This window comes from Aulostomus chinensis, chromosome 11, assembly GCF_037954235.1.
Source record: "Aulostomus chinensis isolate RoL2024-O1b breed Wild chromosome 11, RoL_Achi_v1.0, whole genome shotgun sequence".
Classification (NCBI taxonomy): domain Eukaryota; kingdom Metazoa; phylum Chordata; class Actinopteri; order Syngnathiformes; family Aulostomidae; genus Aulostomus; species Aulostomus chinensis.
The window spans coordinates 27,894,075-27,914,477 of NC_141330.1; the positions used below are offsets into that span (position 1 = coordinate 27,894,075).

The 20,403-nt window shown below is 48.3% G+C and overlaps 2 protein-coding genes across 3 annotated transcripts in view; both read right to left on the minus strand.

The window, feature by feature from the left end:
- The window catches only part of dyrk1b (dual-specificity tyrosine-(Y)-phosphorylation regulated kinase 1B), a 58,609-nt gene extending 46,305 nt beyond the window's left edge, over nt 1-12,304 (minus strand). The window contains exon 1 of one of the 2 annotated variants that reach the window (XM_086219285.1): nt 11,587-12,304. The gene's annotated coding sequence lies outside the window, so the exon portion shown is untranslated. Of the gene's footprint in view, nt 1-11,582 lie in introns of both variants that reach the window. The other variant, XM_086219286.1, reaches the window with a different exon arrangement.
- A 537-nt stretch (nt 12,305-12,841) lies between these two features.
- On the minus strand, nt 12,842-19,838 carry fbl (fibrillarin rRNA 2'-O-methyltransferase). Its single transcript, XM_086219288.1, has 9 exons — nt 19,692-19,838; nt 18,420-18,551; nt 18,014-18,166; nt 17,659-17,753; nt 17,403-17,573; nt 15,735-15,867; nt 15,203-15,315; nt 14,104-14,249; nt 12,842-13,627 (listed from the first exon to the last, which is right to left on the minus strand). Exons 1-9 carry the CDS (start codon nt 19,699-19,701, stop codon nt 13,603-13,605), a joined length of 978 nt encoding a protein of 325 aa, XP_086075414.1. The 5' UTR covers nt 19,702-19,838; the 3' UTR covers nt 12,842-13,602.
- Between the last annotated feature and the right edge of the window lie 565 nt (nt 19,839-20,403).

Consider the following 20,403-nt stretch of genomic DNA (forward strand, 5'->3'; position numbering starts at 1 on the left):
GTAAATTAAATCACCAGGAAATGACAAAACAGCAACCACAAAATGAATGAGCATGAATATTTGGAATCATTCTTGCACGTCAGATCACCACAGGAAGTGTGCAGGACACAAGTTCATCAGAGACAAAGCTACAACAAGAACACTGCAACACAGCACGTGTGTACAAGTACGGTGAACCTGAAGGAACTATGAGCGCCTGACAATGTCGCAGACCAACATCACGTCAGAAGTTCCGTGATGGCGTGGCGGACCTCACCCGTGCAGCCGCCACCGCTGGAGGCGGTTTCCTCTCAACACCCAAAGTTTGGGTCCATCAGAGTTCACTAAACACCACGGCCACGGACCAACCTTCACCTGAGCAGTTCAGGCCATTCAGTGGTGGATGAATTCTATCAGTCCTCAAAGCCCAAGACTCCCCCAGGCCTCTGCGCTCTGTAGAAAAACAACAAAAAAGCGGAGCCGCTGTGTTTGGCCGTGCGAGCGACAAGTGTCTGTGGTAGCTGCGTCATGACGGAAAGGACAGAAAACTAGAGCGTCTACGGGGTGCGCTGCACACAAACACGCGACTTGGGCGTGTTTTTTGAAACGTCTGCTCTAAAGGGAAACGTCAGTGCAGTCATGATGACTTTGTCACTTGCGTCGTTTCGGTGTTGCACTTTGTGGACGGTCCCTGCAGTCAATGCACAGCCAGCTGCTGCTTCCTCACGACTGTGCTGCAGCGCTAACTGGAAATGATCCTCGCTGCCTTACGTTAGCTGGACAGACTGGCAAGCTTCAAGAAAACCTGAGATGGCCATCTTGTGTATAAAGTCACTATATTTTGTCCAGAAAGTCACTTGAATTGGCAGTAGTGTTGTGAAAGACTGGAGGTGCAGCACTAGCTTATCGTATTAGCCTCCTCCACTTGGCTGCTTAATGAAGAGCAACACCTAACTTTACCTTTAGGGTGGTTCCCCTCAAGCATCATTCTCACTGCACAGTTCTGCCTGCTGGACCCAGGAAGCCTAGAATTTCAGAATTAGGGCTGTAGCGATACGCTAATGTCACGGTACGATTCGCTCCACTTCCATGCTTTTCTGGAAGGTTTTAAAGGACAAAGTGATTTGGTGACATCTTGTGAGTTCCGTTGACTTGGATTGAACGAACTGAACTGAAAGCATCAATTAAACAACACGAGGCTCCGACTGGCAGCTCGCAAACGCTGGACAAAGTGAATCAAAGATGTGCTGAGAAAATTAGTTTCATTTTTTGAAACTGAGTGCAAATTGTAGCTTTCAAGCTTTAGAAAAGTGAACATTGAGAGTTAAAGTGCAGCCAGTGGCCTTCTGAGGCAGCGTTTGAGCTGGATACTGAACACAGGAGGGAGCTGCTGGCCAGTGCAGCCACCAGCTTCACCAAAAACAAACCATGGCAGCCAATAATTCAACTGGCGGGTGGCAGCAGCATAGCGGGGCTCCATCGCGTTCACCAGGCGCCTCAAGCCGGTGTTTGCCACCACCCAGTAAGCTCTCAAATCCTGACTGATGAAGCAGCAATGGACTCCATCATTTTCTGCGACCTCGGTGAAGACGATGGGAACCTGTGGCAACAACCGCCGTCACTGTCCAGCTGGTTTGTTTGGGGTCGCGCCTCAGCTTCTTGGGCTCGGTCTCAGGTAGCACTTCCTTGTCCGGTGGTGACGTTTTAGGAGGCTCGCAGGTTGGTGGTGCTTCCAGAGGACTTCACGTTTGTGTGACTCAGCTCACAAACCGCCACACTTTTGTCTAAATCGTTGCTTTCCTCTTTGTCTTTGAACCCAAAATGCGTTTGAGCGTGCAGGCGCTGGATTTATACTCGCCGCCATTCTCCTGAGCGTCTCAGCCCTCACCTGATGAGAGAGGCGTCGGCGTCTGGGAACTAGAAATGCTCTACAGCGACACCAGCAGCTGGCAGACAGAACTGCTCTTCCTGCAGAGTGCGGGACACGGGGGATTGGAATGGGCTTAATGTGTCGATACTCAGCTGACAAATCAATACTCGGAGGAAACAAACTATCGATAAATATCACAGGATCGATAAAACTGCTCAGCCCTATTCAGGACGTTTCTGAACGTGACATAAATCTTACCACGACACGGGATATGAAATGGTCAACATCACATCGTCCTAAAGACAGAATATGCTTCATTATTCACTGAGGACTTCTCAAATATCCTCTTAAAACCCTCCGTCCTTCGTTCATATGTGATGTTTCAAAAACAAAAAATATGAAATTACTATTTTGAACAATCTCCAATAATAATAATGTGGTTATATACTGTAATATATATATACTGTAATTTTTTTTTTTTTTTTTTTAGGGGTTCCACGAAATAGAGATTCAAGAAAATCAAAAATCAGAAATGCAAAAATCAAATCTTCTTCATTTTCTTCCTTAATATGCAGACACACCAGTTTTTGCTGCGTCAGTACAAAATAAAATGCTCTTTGCTTTAAAAAAAACAAAGTATTTGTTTTATATATATTTCTCATGGCTGCCTCGTCTTTTACAGGGGAGGACAAAATAAGTCCACACAACCGATGTGTTTGATGGAGGAGCGTCCGCTGCTTGTTCCACCTCATCTTCCTCCATTTAGAAACGATTGTTTGGCTTCTTCTTCTTTTGTGGCGTTGCTACAGAGTTCTTCTTCTTCTTCTTATATGTGTATCCAGTAGGCAAGAGGGTCAAACATCATCAGTGGTGCGCCGCTTGGCTTTTTTTTTTTTACATTGATTTTTAATTTGTGCGTCTTTGCATTTTATGTCGTCATTTTTTTATTCTGCGAAATTTTGTAACACCCCTAATATTTAGTACTGCTTAATGCAAAGGAGTATTAAAGGGAGGCACTGGGACAGACCAGTCACAGTACCACAGGGTAACACTCTGCTAACACACACAGAAGCACAGTAAAAACCCAGGTTGGTCAAGGCTCGCCAAGTACAAGGTTAACAGAAGGCAACAGAAGCTAACGCACAGATAACAAAGGCTAATTAATGGAGTTAACGCACTGCTAACAGGCTAACTGCTAAATCAATGTCTAAACATGAGGGTAACAGAGCATCGCATAAGCTGATATTCAGCTAACACTGTCAAAAGCGCACACACACACACACACACACACACACGCACACGCACACGCACACGCACACGCACACGCGTTTGATAACCCCCAGAACATTCTCGTGACCCCTGTAGCGGTCCAGACGCCCTGGTTGAGAAACACTGGTGGAGTGGTAGTCAGATTCTGTAAACTGCCAGCTCGAGTAGCAGGTGGAGCGAAAACTATGTTTGACTGGAATTGAATGGTTATCAGGACATTGACAGATGAACTTGACACTTTGGAAAGTTAATCACGTTGGCTGAAAATCTGTAAAGACTGAAGAACTCAAGCCTGCTGGACCCACACATGGACAAGAACACCTCACAGCTGGCCCCAACATTACAGACCTAGGACCAGTTCTATGAAGGGAATGTTACCGCCGAGTCTAAGCAAACATCCATGACTCTAAACGTAGACTTCAGATCATTCAGCGTCATTGGTGAACCGATTAAAGAAGACTTCATGCTTTGAGTCCAGCACTTTTAAAAAAACAAACTAAAAAAACTTTCCATTCAACACTTTGTTTTGCAAGTTCCATACCCTTCAATATGGATACTCTACTTTAAATTACATCACTATTCATCGCCACAGCTGACCGACACACACAGACGGACCTTCTAGTATTGGTATACAATATTATGTGCATTTCTGACCCCAAAGCTTCTATCGATACTCTGTAAAGCGAGGTGAAACCATTTACAGTCCTGCAGTGCCCTCAACCAACATGTACAGTACTCACACACTTCAATACACATCATTTTTCCAAGGATTAACTGGCAGCACAACGTAATAAACAACACACAACGCTTTCCCACTGAAGCCCCGCTCGGTCCGTACAGCTTCAGTGCGTGGTTGTGACCCGTAGAACATCTGACACCAACTTCCACTCATCTGAAATGTAGAGGCAGCTGACAGGTGATGGCCACACATGAGTCAGTCAGGCCAGGGCTCCCCGCGCCCTCATTCAGCACAGACCAAGCACGTCCTCTTCTCTCTTATACATGTACTGTACATGCAGACTGTACATACAGACGCTCAAAACAATCTAGCCTACATTTAAAAAAACAACAGAACATTCACTGTTTAAAGCCAGACAAGGAGAATGAGGACATCTGAACAACCAGATAACTTCATGACAAGACCCTCACAGACAGAAGAGCAACCCATCATAAAAACACATGTATTCCGGCACATCAGCCTCTCACAGATGACTTGGATCAGCATTTATGTTTTGAGAAATGCGCAGATTTTAAGACACTTTTTTACTGCACAGAAAATGTGGACAGTGACGCCTTTAGTGATTTAAAAATGGTGAGACATTTGTGTCCAGCAGAGAGCGCTCCGGAGCCTCTGCCATGTTTATTATTCTGTTTTCTTTTGGTCTTTATTTAAATGGTCATGTATTACAATATTAAATAATTTCAAATAAAATAAGGTTTTTGTTTCAGAAATTAGCCTTCTACCCTCAAACACCAGGTCATCAGACTGGGTCTATTTTCTGTCCAGCACGTCTGAAAACACGGCCACTGCTTCTCTGCTGTATAGGACAGACGAGTGCGGTGCCACCTCTAAACAAACAGGTGCTGAAGTGCCTGTGGTACACACCCTAACTCCAGTCACCGCGTCCTGGGCTCCGAGTGCTTCTAAAAAGTGAGTGATCGACTCTCAACGATGCACCTGAAACCGATCTCACTAGTTTGCGTGTTATCTTGTCTTTCTCAAGCACTTTCCTCTGCTTGGTTTCTCCATTCGGTCTCCTCTCCCCATCACAGGGGAGAAACTCACCAGTCTCCTGAAGGTCCGCCCAGAAGAGCGGCCCATTGAGAGCTGGTTTCTTCAAAGTTTGCCCCACGTCAAAGTTGCATCAGCTTTGACACAGCACTTCCTCGATCTCCCTCAAACTACAGTCTTTGTGTAGAAGGTTCCAAAATGCTAACCTGACCCAGAAGATCTTCTGCTGCTCAGAGCCACGTGGGAGGTCATCAGCAGACACTGTCAAGAAATACGTGGCAGGAGATTGGATGACCCATCGGTCTACCAGCATCCATCGCGGAGAAACACTGCCTGGCACCATCCGTGCTAGCCGCTACTACACCCCTATCATTCTCAAAGGATCCTGATCGGCCAAACCCCTGTCAGTGAGAACACGAGCACAAAACTTGAAGCCTGACAAGTAGGATTGGGTACCAGGTACCGGTTCCTAACGTCAGGTTCCAGAACTGTTAAGCAGCTTTTTGAATTTCGATTCTTTTTTTCGGTTCCGAGTGCCCGCACTAGTTTGGTGTGTATCACTCCGCTCGGCGCTCTCTGTGCATCTGCTAGCAAGAATATCAGTCGTCTTAACATGGACTGCAAAAAACACTGGAAAGTTGGCTTCATTTTAATTTGAAAGAGGACGGAGTCGCACAGTGCAACATCTGTGGAAAAACAACTTCTGCCAAAGGAGGATCACCACAAACATGACGGAACACCTCGGCCTGCCTGGTGTCACAAATAGCGAGTGGACTGAGTTCAACTGGTAGCGTCGCTCTCCTGCTCCCGTCGCTTCCTCCGCTTCAGACGGTCAACCTTCATCATCAGCCAGCAGCTCCTCGTTGCTGACAGAATCTGGTAGGTGGAAATCAGGGCTGAGCAGTTTTATCGATCCTGTGATATTTATCGATAGTTTGTTTCCTCCGAGTATTGATTTGTCAGCTGAGTATCGACACATTAAGCCCATTCCAATCCCCCGTGTCCCGCACTCTGCAGGAAGAGCAGTTCTGTCTGCCAGCTGCTGGTGTCGCTGTAGAGCATTTCTAGTTCCCAGACGCCGACGCCTCTCTCATCAGGTGAGGGCTGAGACGCTCAGGAGAATGGCGGCGAGTATAAATCCAGCGCCTGCACGCTCAAACGCATTTTGGGTTCAAAGACAAAGAGGAAAGCGACGATTTAGACAAAAGTGTGGCGGTTTGTGAGCTGAGTCACACAAACGTGAAGTCCTCTGGAAGCACCACCAACCTGCGAACCTCCTAAAACGTCACCACCGGACAAGGAAGTGCTACCTGAGACCGAGCCCAAGAAGCTGAGGCGCGACCCCAAACAAACCAGCTGGACAGTGACGGCGGTTGTTGCCACAGGTTCCCATCGTCTTCACCGAGGTCGCAGAAAATGATGGAGTCCATTGCTGCTTCATCAGTCAGGATTTGAGAGCTTACTGGGTGGTGGCAAACACCGGCTTGAGGCGCCTGGTGAACGCGATGGAGCCCCGCTATGCTGCTGCCACCCGCCAGTTGAATTATTGGCTGCCATGGTTTGTTTTTGGTGAAGCTGGTGGCTGCACTGGCCAGCAGCTCCCTCCTGTGTTCAGTATCCAGCTCAAACGCTGCCTCAGAAGGCCACTGGCTGCACTTTAACTCTCAATGTTCACTTTTCTAAAGCTTGAAAGCTACAATTTGCACTCAGTTTCAAAAAATGAAACTAATTTTCTCAGCACATCTTTGATTCATTTTGTCCAGCGTTTGCGAGCTGCCAGTCGGAGCCTCGTGTTGTTTAATTGATGCTTTCAGTTCAGTTCGTTCAATCCAAGTCAACGGAACTCACAAGATGTCACCAAATCACTTTGTCCTTAAAAACCTTCCAGAAAAGCATGGAAGTGGAGCGAATCGTACCGTGACATTAGCGTATCGCTACAGCCCTGGTGAAAATGAAGGTTGTCTCATTTTTAACAAACCTGCTTCAGTGATAGACGACTAATTCTTCAAACTGTGTCTGTTAATAGTTGTCGAACGCTTGCTAAGTGATGCTAACGTTAGCCAGTCACAACCTGCTGCTACGTTATGCAGCCGGCGTCCCCAGCCAGCAGAGTCCACATCCATCACGTACATGTACATCCATCTGGGCTGCAGGTCTTAGCTTTTTGACTAACACTTGTAATGTCAATAAATAAACTGGCCCATGTTACGGCTTTTCAAACAAAAAAATATTCTCCTGATGAAGAGGCTGTGACCTGTTGATTTCCATCTCAAAGAATCGGAATCGAGAATCGTTTTGAACAGGAATCGATATTGAGAATCGGAATCAGTAAAAGCCAAACGATACCCAACCCTACTGACGAGATGGGTCCTTGTGTGGAGCTGTGGAGCCTGCTGCCTCGCAAGGCAACCAAAAAGCAGCCAGTTTGATTTGCATGGCTACACGAGCAGCAGCGTGCTGAGCTGTAGTCGAGTCAGCCACTGCCGTCTGAATGTCCTTGCACCTTAATAGTAGAGTAATTATGGTTGATGGCCTCTGTTACAAAGATCCATTGCTGGTTGCATAAAACCCCTTCCACTAAGGTTGCCTGAATTTTCTATCCAAGGACGAAATTAGTTGCATAAAACCCTAATGTTCACTTGAGGGATTCTTTAGCATCCTCAGTTTAACATTTAGCCTGTGTTACATCTATGTAACACTCCAAAATTCCCCCGTTGTTTAAAGAAATACTTTGACTAAGGGACAAATGTCAGTATAAAACACTGAGTTATTTATACAACCGGGCCCTGCACTCGGCGCTGTGGTAATAAAATGAAATGGTGTGCAAGTTCAGTCTCTGGGTGGGCGTGGTCACCACAGCCTGGGATTGGAAGCGTTGTGATTGTTGTGTGTTGATTCATGACAGTTAACTTGAGTTTTAGCATTTATTTCTTCATTTCACAAAAAAAGCTCTGAAACTTTGTGTTTATCAGGGTGGAAAACTGTGTTGGCAGCACTGCAGCGAAGCCATACCAAGGAACTGAACCATAAAGGTGTGTTCACACCACATGCACATACAGACTCAGGTGGGCGACGCCCCAAAGAAGGTGAATGTCACATCCATTGAGTCTTCTAGCAAGTTCACAAGATTCAAGTTCAGCAACAACACCGCCTTACAGCAGCCAATCTGTGTCAGTTGCCCGATGGCGAAGACACACTTCAACGATACCCCACGAGCCTCACGCACCTCCTGGGGACGTTCTGAACCCCGCAGAGGACGGATGTGATCGGTGTCACAGCCAGAACACAGTACAGCAGTATCCAGCGTAAGAGCGGGGAGACACGATGGCCTTTGGTCCGCCAGCAGCTGTGGACTCGGTACAGCAGGTACAAGGCAGCGACGACAGTGGCCTCTTGGAGGATGGCGAATTGAACAAAGCGTAAGATGGGAACATGGGCCAGATGTGACGGAGGGGGCAGCTGAGACACCAAGGCGTTTCAGGTTATCATTCTCTGGATCTATTTGAAAAATACCATTTGCGTATTTAGTACTACAGTATTCTGAAGACGTGTTGCATGTGAAAACTGACCCAATATTTACTTTGTTGAGTTTGAGCCAAAATCTCTAGTCCCTAATTTTGGTCATAAGATTCAAGATTTACTTCTTTTTTTAAATCTAATAAAGACAATTTTGATCCTATATTGTTTCCTGACCAACTAGGCACGAGTTCATGAACCTGAACACACACCCCACACACACACATCCCTCTGTTGTTAAAAGTGAATCTAGCTCGTCCATCAGTCGCTCTCCCTCCCTCCCTTCATCTTAAATAATCCAGTCAGATATGTTTCCTGAACTAGACTGTCCTTGATGAACAGCTGATACAGTTTCATGTTCACATAATTGGAGCGATGCACTCTGGCGTGCCACTGCTTCAGGTAAATAGACAACCTTAGCAGAAACTAAAACCAGTGCAGAGGAGCGTCAACCAGCCCCACCAGTGGCCTTCCACAGTCTGTCAGGGAGTTCTGTTCCAGTAATACGACCAGTTTGACAGTATCACAGGGAGGCTGGCAGTATTTACTATTAAATACTGTTCAGTAGTACTGCCAGCAGCCAGTTAAGAACAGCCATTTGATCTTCACAAACAGAGAGTGTTATTAGAGCTGGGGAGTGAGATGTGATCACAACTGGTCACGTGACTTTAGTGAGCAAGATGACAATGCCAGGTGTGAACTCCCTCACTTCAACTCATCCACTCACAAAAAGCTACGAAAATTTGATTTCTAGTTCAGTGGAAGTTTAAGACTGTCATTTGAAGATTCTCAGATTGCATAAAAATAAGTGAGAATGTTTAAATCCCGTATGAACGATTCAGATCATCATCAGAAGATCAAGTATTACAGGACCTAGAGACATGTAAAGAGTCCGTGTGTGCCAAAAACCACGAAACCCAGCGTGGTGAAAGCTGCCATTTGATTGAATTACACAACAGGAATAAATATTTAGAGGGACATGAATGCAAATCAATGGACAGATGTGAGCAGATGCAGACAGCTGCAGCTCAAGCAGAGACCCAAGAGGCTGAGCTGTGACGTTTCAGCTGGAGGGACACCGGCGTGAGCCTGAGCTGACTCCAGGAGCACAGGGCCGTGGACGCACAGGGACGTCAGAGAGACCACGGATGAGAAGGGAAGCAGGTGACACCCGAGTTTCTGATAAAATCTGAGAGTTTGTCTTTCAGTTTAGAAAGTTGTCAATCAGTGTGTTGAAGCTGTTACACACAATGTGTTGTCACAGCTGTGCTGTCAGTCAGGAACAAGTCCACTAAATGAGGCCAAAAGACACAAACTGCTACTCCAGAGGTCGGAGCAAGCCAAGTGTGGATAGTAGAGTATGAGGGGGTGGAGAGACGCCCTGATGCTGACTGGAGAGCCCCTCCCACTGGGCTCCCACTCACTGATTTAACTGACAAGATTCACTCTGATGTTAGGATCCATTTTTCACAGTTGTTGATGAACTTCATTCTTGTATTGTGCGATTCAGAGTTAAACCAACCTCGAACATCAGTGCGACACTTTCTTTACACGCGAATACCAAGAGGTTTTTTCCCCATTGTTGCATACATCGACATGGTTGAGTAAAACGGTTCCACCTCAATAGGAGCTTTAAAAGCTGCTACCTGGTGGTGGCTGGTGGACCCTCAGGAGGAGTTCCAGAGGCTCGACTAGCAGGTTTAACTATCTACTACCAGCAAACACTGGGACTTGTTTCAGTCTCTGTCTTCCTGTCTGGTAGCTAGAGTAAAGATAACCACCAGATCTACTGCTTGTAGCTGGACTAACCCACTAGAACAGCGGCTGCCCTGGTTCCAGGTCCAATTCTCTGGAAGCTTAAACATTTAGAGAAATTGCATTCACTCCTCTGACACAGAGACGTGAAGGTAAGTTAGCTTGAGCCAGATGAAAGGTGCCTATCTATGGCCAGGTGTGATCGGTGTCATGGGATTACAAGTGGTTGGTTACTCCTGAGATGTGATTTGAGAAGACGGAAGACAAACGACAATAATAAGGTTAAACAAAGGAAGCTGGTGGGAAAGGTCATGGGAGTGGGTCCATTTTGAGACTCAGACATGGTCACCACCAGAGAAAACTTCAGGTAGAGACGCACAGCCGCCTGTGACAAAGACTGATATCTCTCAAAATCTGCACCAGTATCACCTACAACATCCTGTGTCGAGCAGCAGAGAGATCACCTGAGACCTGGACATGCAGGGATGAGATATGAAGCCATGGCTGTGCCGGCTGAGCATCAGCGTTGGTCGATCCGTAGCCTTCCTCTTTGACTGGGAGCAGCCATCTCCCGGCAACTGAGAGAGAGCTCGCCTCCCTCTACTCCAGGGCAGGGAAGGGGCTGGGGCTGATGCGGTAGCTAACGTTAGCTAGCAACCAGCGCTAGCTGCCATAGCAGATGAAATGCTGCGGATCTAGAGGACAGTTGGGGGGACCGGCGGGCTGCTGTGACACCTACAGCCATCGCCGTCCGGGGGCTCGCCCAGGATGTAGTCCCTTATACTGGGGAACACAACACTTCTCCATCACGGAGCAATATAACCATTCATCCCCGATCCCTGCCTGGTTTGGTCCCCCGGCACCCGCTCCTGTTCTATTAGGTGTCGTGCGTTAACTTGAGGCAGGTCGCAGTACCAGTAACACTGAAACTTGCCTAGTTACACACATGCTGGCCGCATCAATCACCAGCCTATTAACGACCAATCCAGCACCTGGTCAACTCGTCAGCCGGTTAGTGATAGAAACGAGTCGGTCCCCCATCAGCCGGATGGGCAGGGGCTCATCGCCGCCGGCTTGGAGGACATTGCATGGCAACGTTAGAGAAATCAGGGTGACGGTCCATCATCATCATCATCATCATCATCACCACCACCATATGTTACAGTAACGTTACACACATAAACCAGCAGAGCCCTGGTGATTAAGACGACAGCGTCGTTATCACATCTACCGCCTCGATGCCTGGCTCTTCCCCCAGTAACGCTCCCCATCTGACCAGCAGAGGAACTGGGACACGAGGCCGGGTGACAGGGGCGAAGAACGACAGTAGCGGGCAACGTGATGTTGCCGAGCCTCCTCGCCACTGATTGAGAGGCGAGCCGCTAACACACGAGGGGCAATCACGGACAAATTAGCACCACATTCACAAGGGAGCGGAAAACCACGTCGACCGGCTCTCACCTACCTCAGGCGGTGTGTCGAACCAAGTTCCGCGTAGCAGCCATGTTCGGAACCCCTCTCTCCCTCCGTCCACACCAACAGAGTCCCCTCCCCCGGGTCAGTCGTCCCTCGTCCACAGCAGAAATCCAAATAATACGATGTAGAAAAGTTTACAGATAAAATCCCGATAAGGTTAGTTTCCAGTAAAATTGCGTTATTCTTCTGAGCTCAGACTGAGCAGTGTCGATCGCCGGCGCAGCACATCTAGCCGTGCCTTAGGGGAGGTGGGCAGCCCGCCGCCTCAACAACGGACATCTCCAGCTCAGCCCCCGTCTGCTCGGTTACTTGATATACTTAGTTTATTAAATATCAAATACACACGAGACCACAGTGAAACTGCAGCGTGGCCCAGTTGGATTGGTAAGTCCGGCAAGTCAGCCTTTTAAAACAATTGAAAGGCAAGAAGCTAACATTAGCAAGTTAGCTATTGGCTAACTTGCTAGCTAATAAAACACTGCCATTGGAATTTGGAGGAAGACAGTCCGCACACTGCAGGCTGTTTAGCGGGCAAGGGTCAACCTATCGGCCGGTTGACAATACAAGCGGACGCTATGAAGAAGTTAATATAATTTGGCAGCCACGGCTAATGCTAGCTCTTTGCTGGCCAGCCCCTCCGTGATGTTAATATCGGTCAAAGCAGAGGGGCTGCATTGAGGGCGCACTCCCGACGCCAGGCAAGCACGGCCCCGCGCGTTCCTGAGACATTTCCCACAAAATGGCTGCCAAAACAAGTCCGCCGCGGCTCGTCGCACGGGTAACTTACAGAAGTTAGCCCATGGTTGACAGCGTCCCCGTCCCATTTCGTTCCGAGGAGTGATAACCAGTTAATATTTTAACCATGTACACCGGTAGCAGATTGGAAAAGAGGCAGATAAGCGGGTACTGAGACGATCGCTGCGGCAACCTGGGCGACTTCTACCGTGTATGGCCAACTTTAGACCGTCTCCGACCAGACCTGATGTTCCTCCTGGAGGTCACGCTCCTCCAGCACCGCAAATTTACGGTCGTTTAGTGATACGCTTTATGTATTTTACGTTCAACCGAAGTTTTGCAGACACAGGGAACACTTGGTCATGGTCCCGGATGGACCGCTGGTCCCGGATGGACCGCTGGTCCCGAGCTGACTCAGTCGCCTCTGGATCGCTTCATTCGAACAGCAGCAGCTCTTTTACACTGTAAAAGCTTCGTTTCCTTCTGTTTCCAGCATCAGTCATTTAAAATCAGGTTGACAAATCAAAAATGTTTATTTAAAACAAGTTGCCAGTATTATATAAAAAACTGATACAAGCACTCTGCTTCACTCAGAGAAAAGATACAGAAATCAGTCACATCAAGGCCCATCTGTGCTCGGCCACTGAATGAGCCGCTCGTTCAGAACTAACTGGAATCATGCTAATGTCAAGCTCCTGACATGAGCTGCCATCCCATATTTTACTGTACACGTTTCCTGACATAACTTGTTTAAATACCAGGGCTGTCCAGGGTGCAGGATGATTCTCTGCTGGTCAGAATCAGGGAACTGAGACAGTTCATGAAATGGGGCACAAAAGAGGATATTCAGGAAAAGAGGAACATGGAGGAGCGAACATAAAGAACAGCCCATACACACAAACACACACCAGCTCAAAGCCGGTGAACTCGAGACGTCCTTGCCAACTCGGCCGAGACAGGGGAGCTTTCCACAGGACCAGACATTCAACCACCGCCGTGTGCTCGTTCGTAACTCCTGTTGTTGCACAGTCCTGATCATCAGGTGGATACATGTATCCACAGGTGAGAAAAGAGCATGACCAAACCTTCCATTGTAAAAACCTGAAACGACTTTGCCAACTAAAATGGCCCCAGGGAGTTCTTCTAACCTCAGTGACAGTTGGTCCAGCAGCTGTGCGGCAGGCCAGTGAGAGAACAAGAGAAACTAACAGCTTGAAAAAGTCAATGGCTGAACGTGGTAGTCTGTCCCCCCCCAGCTTCCTTCCACATCTCACTTCTTCAGTTTAGGTGGAGGTCTAGAGTGAGAGGAGAGGAGCATGTCAGCAGTCAGGAAAGGTGAGCACAAGACATGCAGAGCTGAAAGCAGCGAACGTGACCTGACCACTGTTGTGGTGCGGCCTCATAGCTGCTTCATTTACAGCACACACACCAACTCAAGGCCTTCAACCACACTTCTCTACAACAGCTTCTGTTAAGCTAAATACTTTTTGGGGTCAAAAGTGTTATTCCTGAGAAAATGTATTGGTGTGAACTCTCCACCAGATGGAGCTGTTTACACTGTGACAAGCAGTGTACCAATGCAGCACAGACCATGTAGTAGCTCATGATTTTTAGCTTGAGTGAATACATGAATATTAATCAACTAAAAATCCACGCAAGTCAGTCACAGGAGGAAATGAACGCTAAGCAAATATAATAATTTAAATAGAATAAGGGCTCCAAGACACCTCCACAGGTTAACATCTCTGAGCAAGCTGCTGACTGCACGTACCTGTAGATGCCCACCACCACAGCATGGTCTCTCTCGTAGGGCTCCAGGGTGAGCTGCTCTTGTGGCTTCATATTCTCAGCACTCATCTTCTTAACTTCAGAGGCGAACACTGCCTCGGGCGCAGCGGTGGAGTCTATACAGTTGGCCTGAAGTTTGGAGACGAAACACATCAGCGTCTTCACAGCGGACAGAACAGACATGGACCTGCAGTCATGTGCCTCTTGGTGAGGTGTCAGAACAGGACAGAAAGTTATAAGTGCTCAACAATTGGCTGACCAGCAGTCCAGTTTAAGGCTGGTCAGAACTCTGCCTCTCCCACACTCACGTTAGCCTACTTGGATTGGTTGCAGTGTGAGTCATACACAAAAACACATGTACACATTTGTGTGATGAAAACATGATAGAATGTGAACATTGATACTTGTAACCACCCGCTTGAAAAGTGTTCGCTGGAGCAGATGTCCAATTGTGATCCAGTTCTACCTGCAGGCGTCAGCTTCAGTCTTCAGACCAAACAAGGAGTGTTCAACAGTAGAAGACAACACGCCTGCCAGTCAGCAGATGGCCGGAGCGACTGGGATTCAGAAGCAAGTCGATAGTCGTCTATAAGCTTTGTGAAACCGTGTTCATTCTGTCATAACGCAGTGAACCGCCAGTCACTCAGAGGTTTTGCAGCCTGCAGCTGGTGTTAATGAAGCCATCCCAAACACATGCAACTGAACACGCCGCTCACCACATGCCCACACACCAATGTCCAGTGTCATGGAATCCAGCGCACACGCACTGGAACCTCAACACCATTCCAACGCAGGAGTTGTGCCCTCGTACTTCAGCACAGAGTTCTTGAGTGTTTGCAACGTACATTTTAGCGACGCTGACACGGAGAAAATGAGGCAATGGTGCACCTGATATTTGGTCAAAAGGTGCTCTGGGTGTTTCAGTCAGTTGCATCTATGAATATTTGATCTGCTTGTTTACAGAGTTGATATTTAATTGCGAGGTTGTTGCCGATACCCAGACTCTTCTTTCAAATGCATAGATTTGATTTAACCGCACATCCTGGTGTTTTCAGTCTGATCAGCGGCGCACGTCAACGCACCTTGATGGAGATGACGAAGTGTCCTCCGTTCTTCAGGAAGTTGTGAGCATTCAGAGCAACAATCCTGGTCTGGTCGGGCTGTGCAACGTCAGCAAAGATGACATCCACCATGCCTGGGGAGGAACACAGCATCCATTTACCAGTGACGGCTCTGCGCTCCAGTCGGCCCTCACACCTCCGCGTGGGGCTCAGGCCGTCCTTCTGGTGTGTGACTGGCTGTATTAAGCACCTCTGTTGTCCACTTCCATTTTCCAGAGTGAACGTGATTCAGAGCTGCCAGCCACATGACAACATTGTCTGATGAGTGAGAAATTCTGGTGCCAAACACCAAGACTTTTGCTCATGACAGTTCAGGACTTTCAATCATAATTGCTCCCACCCCTTCCTGTTCCACACCGCGAACAGGCCCATCAGCTGATGCTGGTCGGCCTGCTGTACAACACTAATGATGGTTGATCACAGCGACGTGATCAGATCAAACGAGTCCGGCGCTCCTCAGTAGCTCGACTGGACGGTCTGAGGCGTCACTTACCAACCAACATCCGGTATTTGTGTGGATGCCGAGCGTCTTCAATGATGGGAATGATGTTGGTGCGTTTCTTAGCCACATTGAGAAGATCACGACCTGATCGATGGGAGAACTCCACAGCGTAGACCAGCCCTTCCTGAAAAACACACCACCACAAGCTTAGAGGTCGTCCACACCAAGAGCTACGTCAGTAATCAGGGTCATCCAAGCGCGTGTCAGGTCCAGTTTGGTTAGCAGCTGCTGTTCCTGTCCATGGCACAGGGAGACAATGAGGACATAACCCTCAACTGTCAGAGTAGTTTTGAAGACAACTTTAAGAGTCAACATCACTTTCAATTCCCTGCCATCGTCACAGGACATCAGTGAATACCACAACTACGCGGCCCGTTAGTTCGTCTCAACTGTAATGTGTCGGTGAAGGTTCTCAGTGCTGGGTCCCAGGCAACTGGTGTGGTTCAGTTGGTTTGGAGAAGTTTCACCTCTCATTCAGAAGCTTCAAGCAAACTGACCTGGTCCAGCTCACTGCAACACAACACCCAACAAACTGTCAGGTCAAACCAGTGGCTTGATGCTGTGTTGAGCACGTAAAACATCCTCAGACTGATTGGGGTAGACGTGGACTCCTGCCCTGCTGCACGTCACGCCTCTCTCACAATACCTTAAATTGTATGATAGCCCAGCGTGACGTTGCTTTATACGTGTTGCTTTTATTTCTTTTTCTTTCATAATGAGCGACAGTGGAATCAGAATGCTGTTAATGAGCATGAACACAGGAATGTCCCTCACAGTGTTGCTGACCCCGCTGAGGTGCTGTGAAGCCCCCCAGCGGTTTCAAATTCTGAGTATTCTGGGCCCAAAGTGCAGTAGAGGACAATGGGAACTACAGTCTTCTTAGACTCTGCGTACCCATCATCCTTTACACTCTGCTAGAAGCAGTTCACCGTTTGAGGTGATGCACCGTGACGCCGGTTGCTACCCGCCATAAAAAAAGAGAAGGCAGAAGCTCCAGGTGCTGAGGGAGAACAAAGGGAGTTTTTGACGCTGCAGATGCTCCAGCGAGTTCTAAATCAGAAGTGTGAGACTTTTAGTTTGCTGTCAAAAAATGAGGAAAGGGAAGAAGCCTGCACGTGGACACAGACGACTGGAGACATGACGGGGTAAACCAGGAACAGAGGAGCCACTCGGCCAACCACCACCCTGGAAGGACGTTTTGTCTACGATTGTTTCTGTAATTCTTTGTATTCTATTTTGGTTAAAACTGTTATTTAATCAATGTTTAATTATTTTCAATCTACCAATGCAGTAAAGTTTTTTGTCAATCCTTCATAATGCAGTTGGTAATTGAATCATCTGAGCATGTTGTCGCATCAATAGGCCTCAACTCACCTCATGGCGTTACACAACGCTCGTTTAACAGACTCTGAAGTTGCCAAACCAACTAACTGCTTTAGTACGTGCTGGAAAAGGGGAACCTGAAGGAAGTCTGACTGCAGCCGCCTGTAAGGGAGCGTAGCGCCACCTAGTACTCCAAATTCAGACATTTTTCGGTGAATCAATCGATCCTTTCATGTATACTGGGACAGCAGCAGCAGTCTGATGAAATGGCTGAGGAGCAGCAACCGTGACGATTACTCTACAAAGTGTCCAGAAACAGTGAGGGCAGTCACTCACCGGTCCAACAATGTCAGAAACATGAGACACTGTGGTACCAGACGCCGCTCCCAGGTACATGACCTTTGCCCCAGGCTTGATATGGATCTGGTCAACTCCTCCCAAGATGGCGGCAGCCAGCTTGGAGCGGAATGGATTCCAGGCTCTGTATTCGATCTTCGTTTCTCCTTCCTGCCAAAGAGCAAGAACTGGTGAGTCCTGGGATGAAGCAGAGTGGAGGTGCTCCACCCATCACTCTGCAGGGAGGCAGGCTCACCTCAACACTGATCCTCTTCTCTCCATACACAGACTCTCCTACCACCATGTTCTTGGTCACTAGCGCATCCTCCTTCCCCCTGGAGATGAACACTCCTGGGCAGGCGGGCGGGCAGACACACACACACACAGTCAGCATTGTGTAATGGCTATTGGCCAAAACTGCAATCATGAAAACTATTCAACATTGTGCTTCGCTAGTATTAATGAGTAGCGCGTCAGCAATGGTGGAGGAGCACGTGAGACGACATCTGCGTTTCACCTGCCAATTGGAACGTTACCAGATCTAGAAACGGCCGCACCGTACGACCGGCGGAACAAACACGCCAGCACTGATCATAAATGCTTCAACCAACCTTCATGTCTGTGAGGCTCGACCAAGACCTTCTTTCCTCCTCCAAAGCCTCCTCTGCCGCCCCTTCCCCCTCTGCCTCCTCTTCCTCTTGGGGTGCCTCTGCCACCCCCTCTCCCCCGAAATCCTCCACCTTCTGGGGACCTGAATCCTCCACCTGAGAGACATGGACATCGTAACATAGCAGCTCAGCTAAAGGTTCTCCCTCTGTCAGCCTGCATGTTGGGTTTCCATCTGTGTCTTGTTCCAGAAGCTCATCTGTCAGGATCTGTTTCCGGTTCTGGGGAACCAGACCCTGTTGACCATTTTTCCTCAATAACAGCTGTATTGTTCCAGTGACGATAATAACCTCAGTACATATTAAGCATAGGATTGAAAGAGCCTTCACCATCCTCCTCCTTCAGTCTCACCTCTTCCTCTGAACCCTCCTCGTCCTCCCCGGTCACCAAACCCTCCTCTGCCTCCTCCCCGGTCACCAAACCCTCCTCTGCCTCCTCCCCAGCTGCCACCTCTGCCTCCTCGGTCTCCACGAGGACTGAAACCTGTAGAGCAAGCAGAGAGACGGGGGCACCTCATCAGACTTATCAAGCAGCATGTCTCGTCCCTCAGGACAGTTTGGACGTGTCTGGGTCACCAGGAGACTCAATGAGCAGCGGTTCCCTCCTCCGTGTTCACACTGACTCATAAAATACTGGCTTTCTGGCAGCTAATCAAAGTGCCAATATGCTACATCAAACTGGGGCAGACAGCTGGTACTCACAAATGTCAACATTCCCCCTTAGTCGTTCACATTTGGTGAGGTGTTGACGTGTGAGTGTGGGTTGGCAGCAGTGGATGCAGCCTGTAGTGGTCATTTCCTCCTGGATGATGAACACCTATAAGCATCGCTCACTGGATCGCCAGGATGTGCTCGCAGCTCCAAGGCCAGCCGCCCAACTCTGAACACCCCAGCTGTGAGTTACCACCTGGGCAACACTGCAGCGGAGCGACGCTGTTCAGTTGCCCCCCCCCCCCCCCCTGCTGTTGAAAACAAAATTCTCCACAAAGATGACTCAGAACTCGTGACGTCATGTTGATACCCACCTGACCTGATCAGAACCTCCCTGTACCGTGTCGCCTGACAACTAATGATTCCCCCGTTATAGTCGGACAGGTTTCTGGCTCCCGGTGGAGACGCTACTTAAGTGTTCGGCTCGAGTTTGATGCCGCTGAGAACAGACCTCTGCCCGAACTCGCCACCTCCCGCAGGTTCCTACCCAGGCTAATGTGAGCAGGGGCTAAGTTAGCTTCTTCATGCTAGATTTTTCACCGGGAACCTGTCGGTTTTATTACACGTGTTCGCAGGTGACTAGTAAACGCTCGTGGTCGCCTCGTGGCCAGTTCGGTGCGCCTACAACACGTGAGGGCGCGAGGTAGAGTGACGTTACCCACGCGAGCTCCCGCCGCTTCACGACTACAACACAACGTTTAGGTTCCATTTGAAGGTCACGTATCATATTTGTGGCTACACAACACGTTCAGACCGGAGAACGAAGTTCTCCTACCAACTTGCAGCTGGGGGGGGCAGCATGGCGGAGCAGGCCAAGCACACACGAACACCTACAACTTCATAACTGACCGGAAAGGTACTCGTCTGGTCGGCACTCATCGACACCGAGGAGAGGACACCGCGGTGACCGTACCTGGCTTCATCCTGTCAGACGAAGAGCGTTGACTCGATGCTGGTGGCGGAATTCGGTCTCTCGTCTCCAACTTCGGGGCTCCTCCACACGCGGTACCACCAAAATGTGCCCGTCGCACGGCGTCTTCTTCTCCTTCTTCTTCATCATCATTCGTGCTACTTCCGGTTGTGTCACGGCAAGAGGTGCACTACCGCCATCTACCGGTGTGGAGTGTTGGGCAGGCGAAAACTTAGCTTTTGTTACACATAAATATGTTGCTTTTGTTTAGAATATTTTATTGTTGGTATTTTTTTAATACATTTAGAGGTGTTTCGTTAAAAATGACATAAATATCTTTGTGCAGTTGTGTAATAGAATTTAAACTGAATTTAAGCCCTGAAACCTCAATGGATTTATTATTGAGGTGCTCTTGGTTTCTTCTTTGCTGTTGACTGACATTGTTTCTAGGTGTGTTTAAAGTTTGGGTTTTTTCTAGGTTTGTTTTGTCTCAGAAAAAAGTTTTAGTTTTGACAATTTGTGTGACATCGTTGTACATCAAATCTCAGTTCAGTATCTGACACACTCTTGTTTATTGCAGATTTACATCTCTGGGCGCCATCATGGAAGTTACAGAAGGTGACACGGTTTCTTACTTCATCTATCACCCTGAGATCTGGAGGACTGGATACGACAAAGACACACCTTCATCTGTACATACAGGAAGTGGGGACTA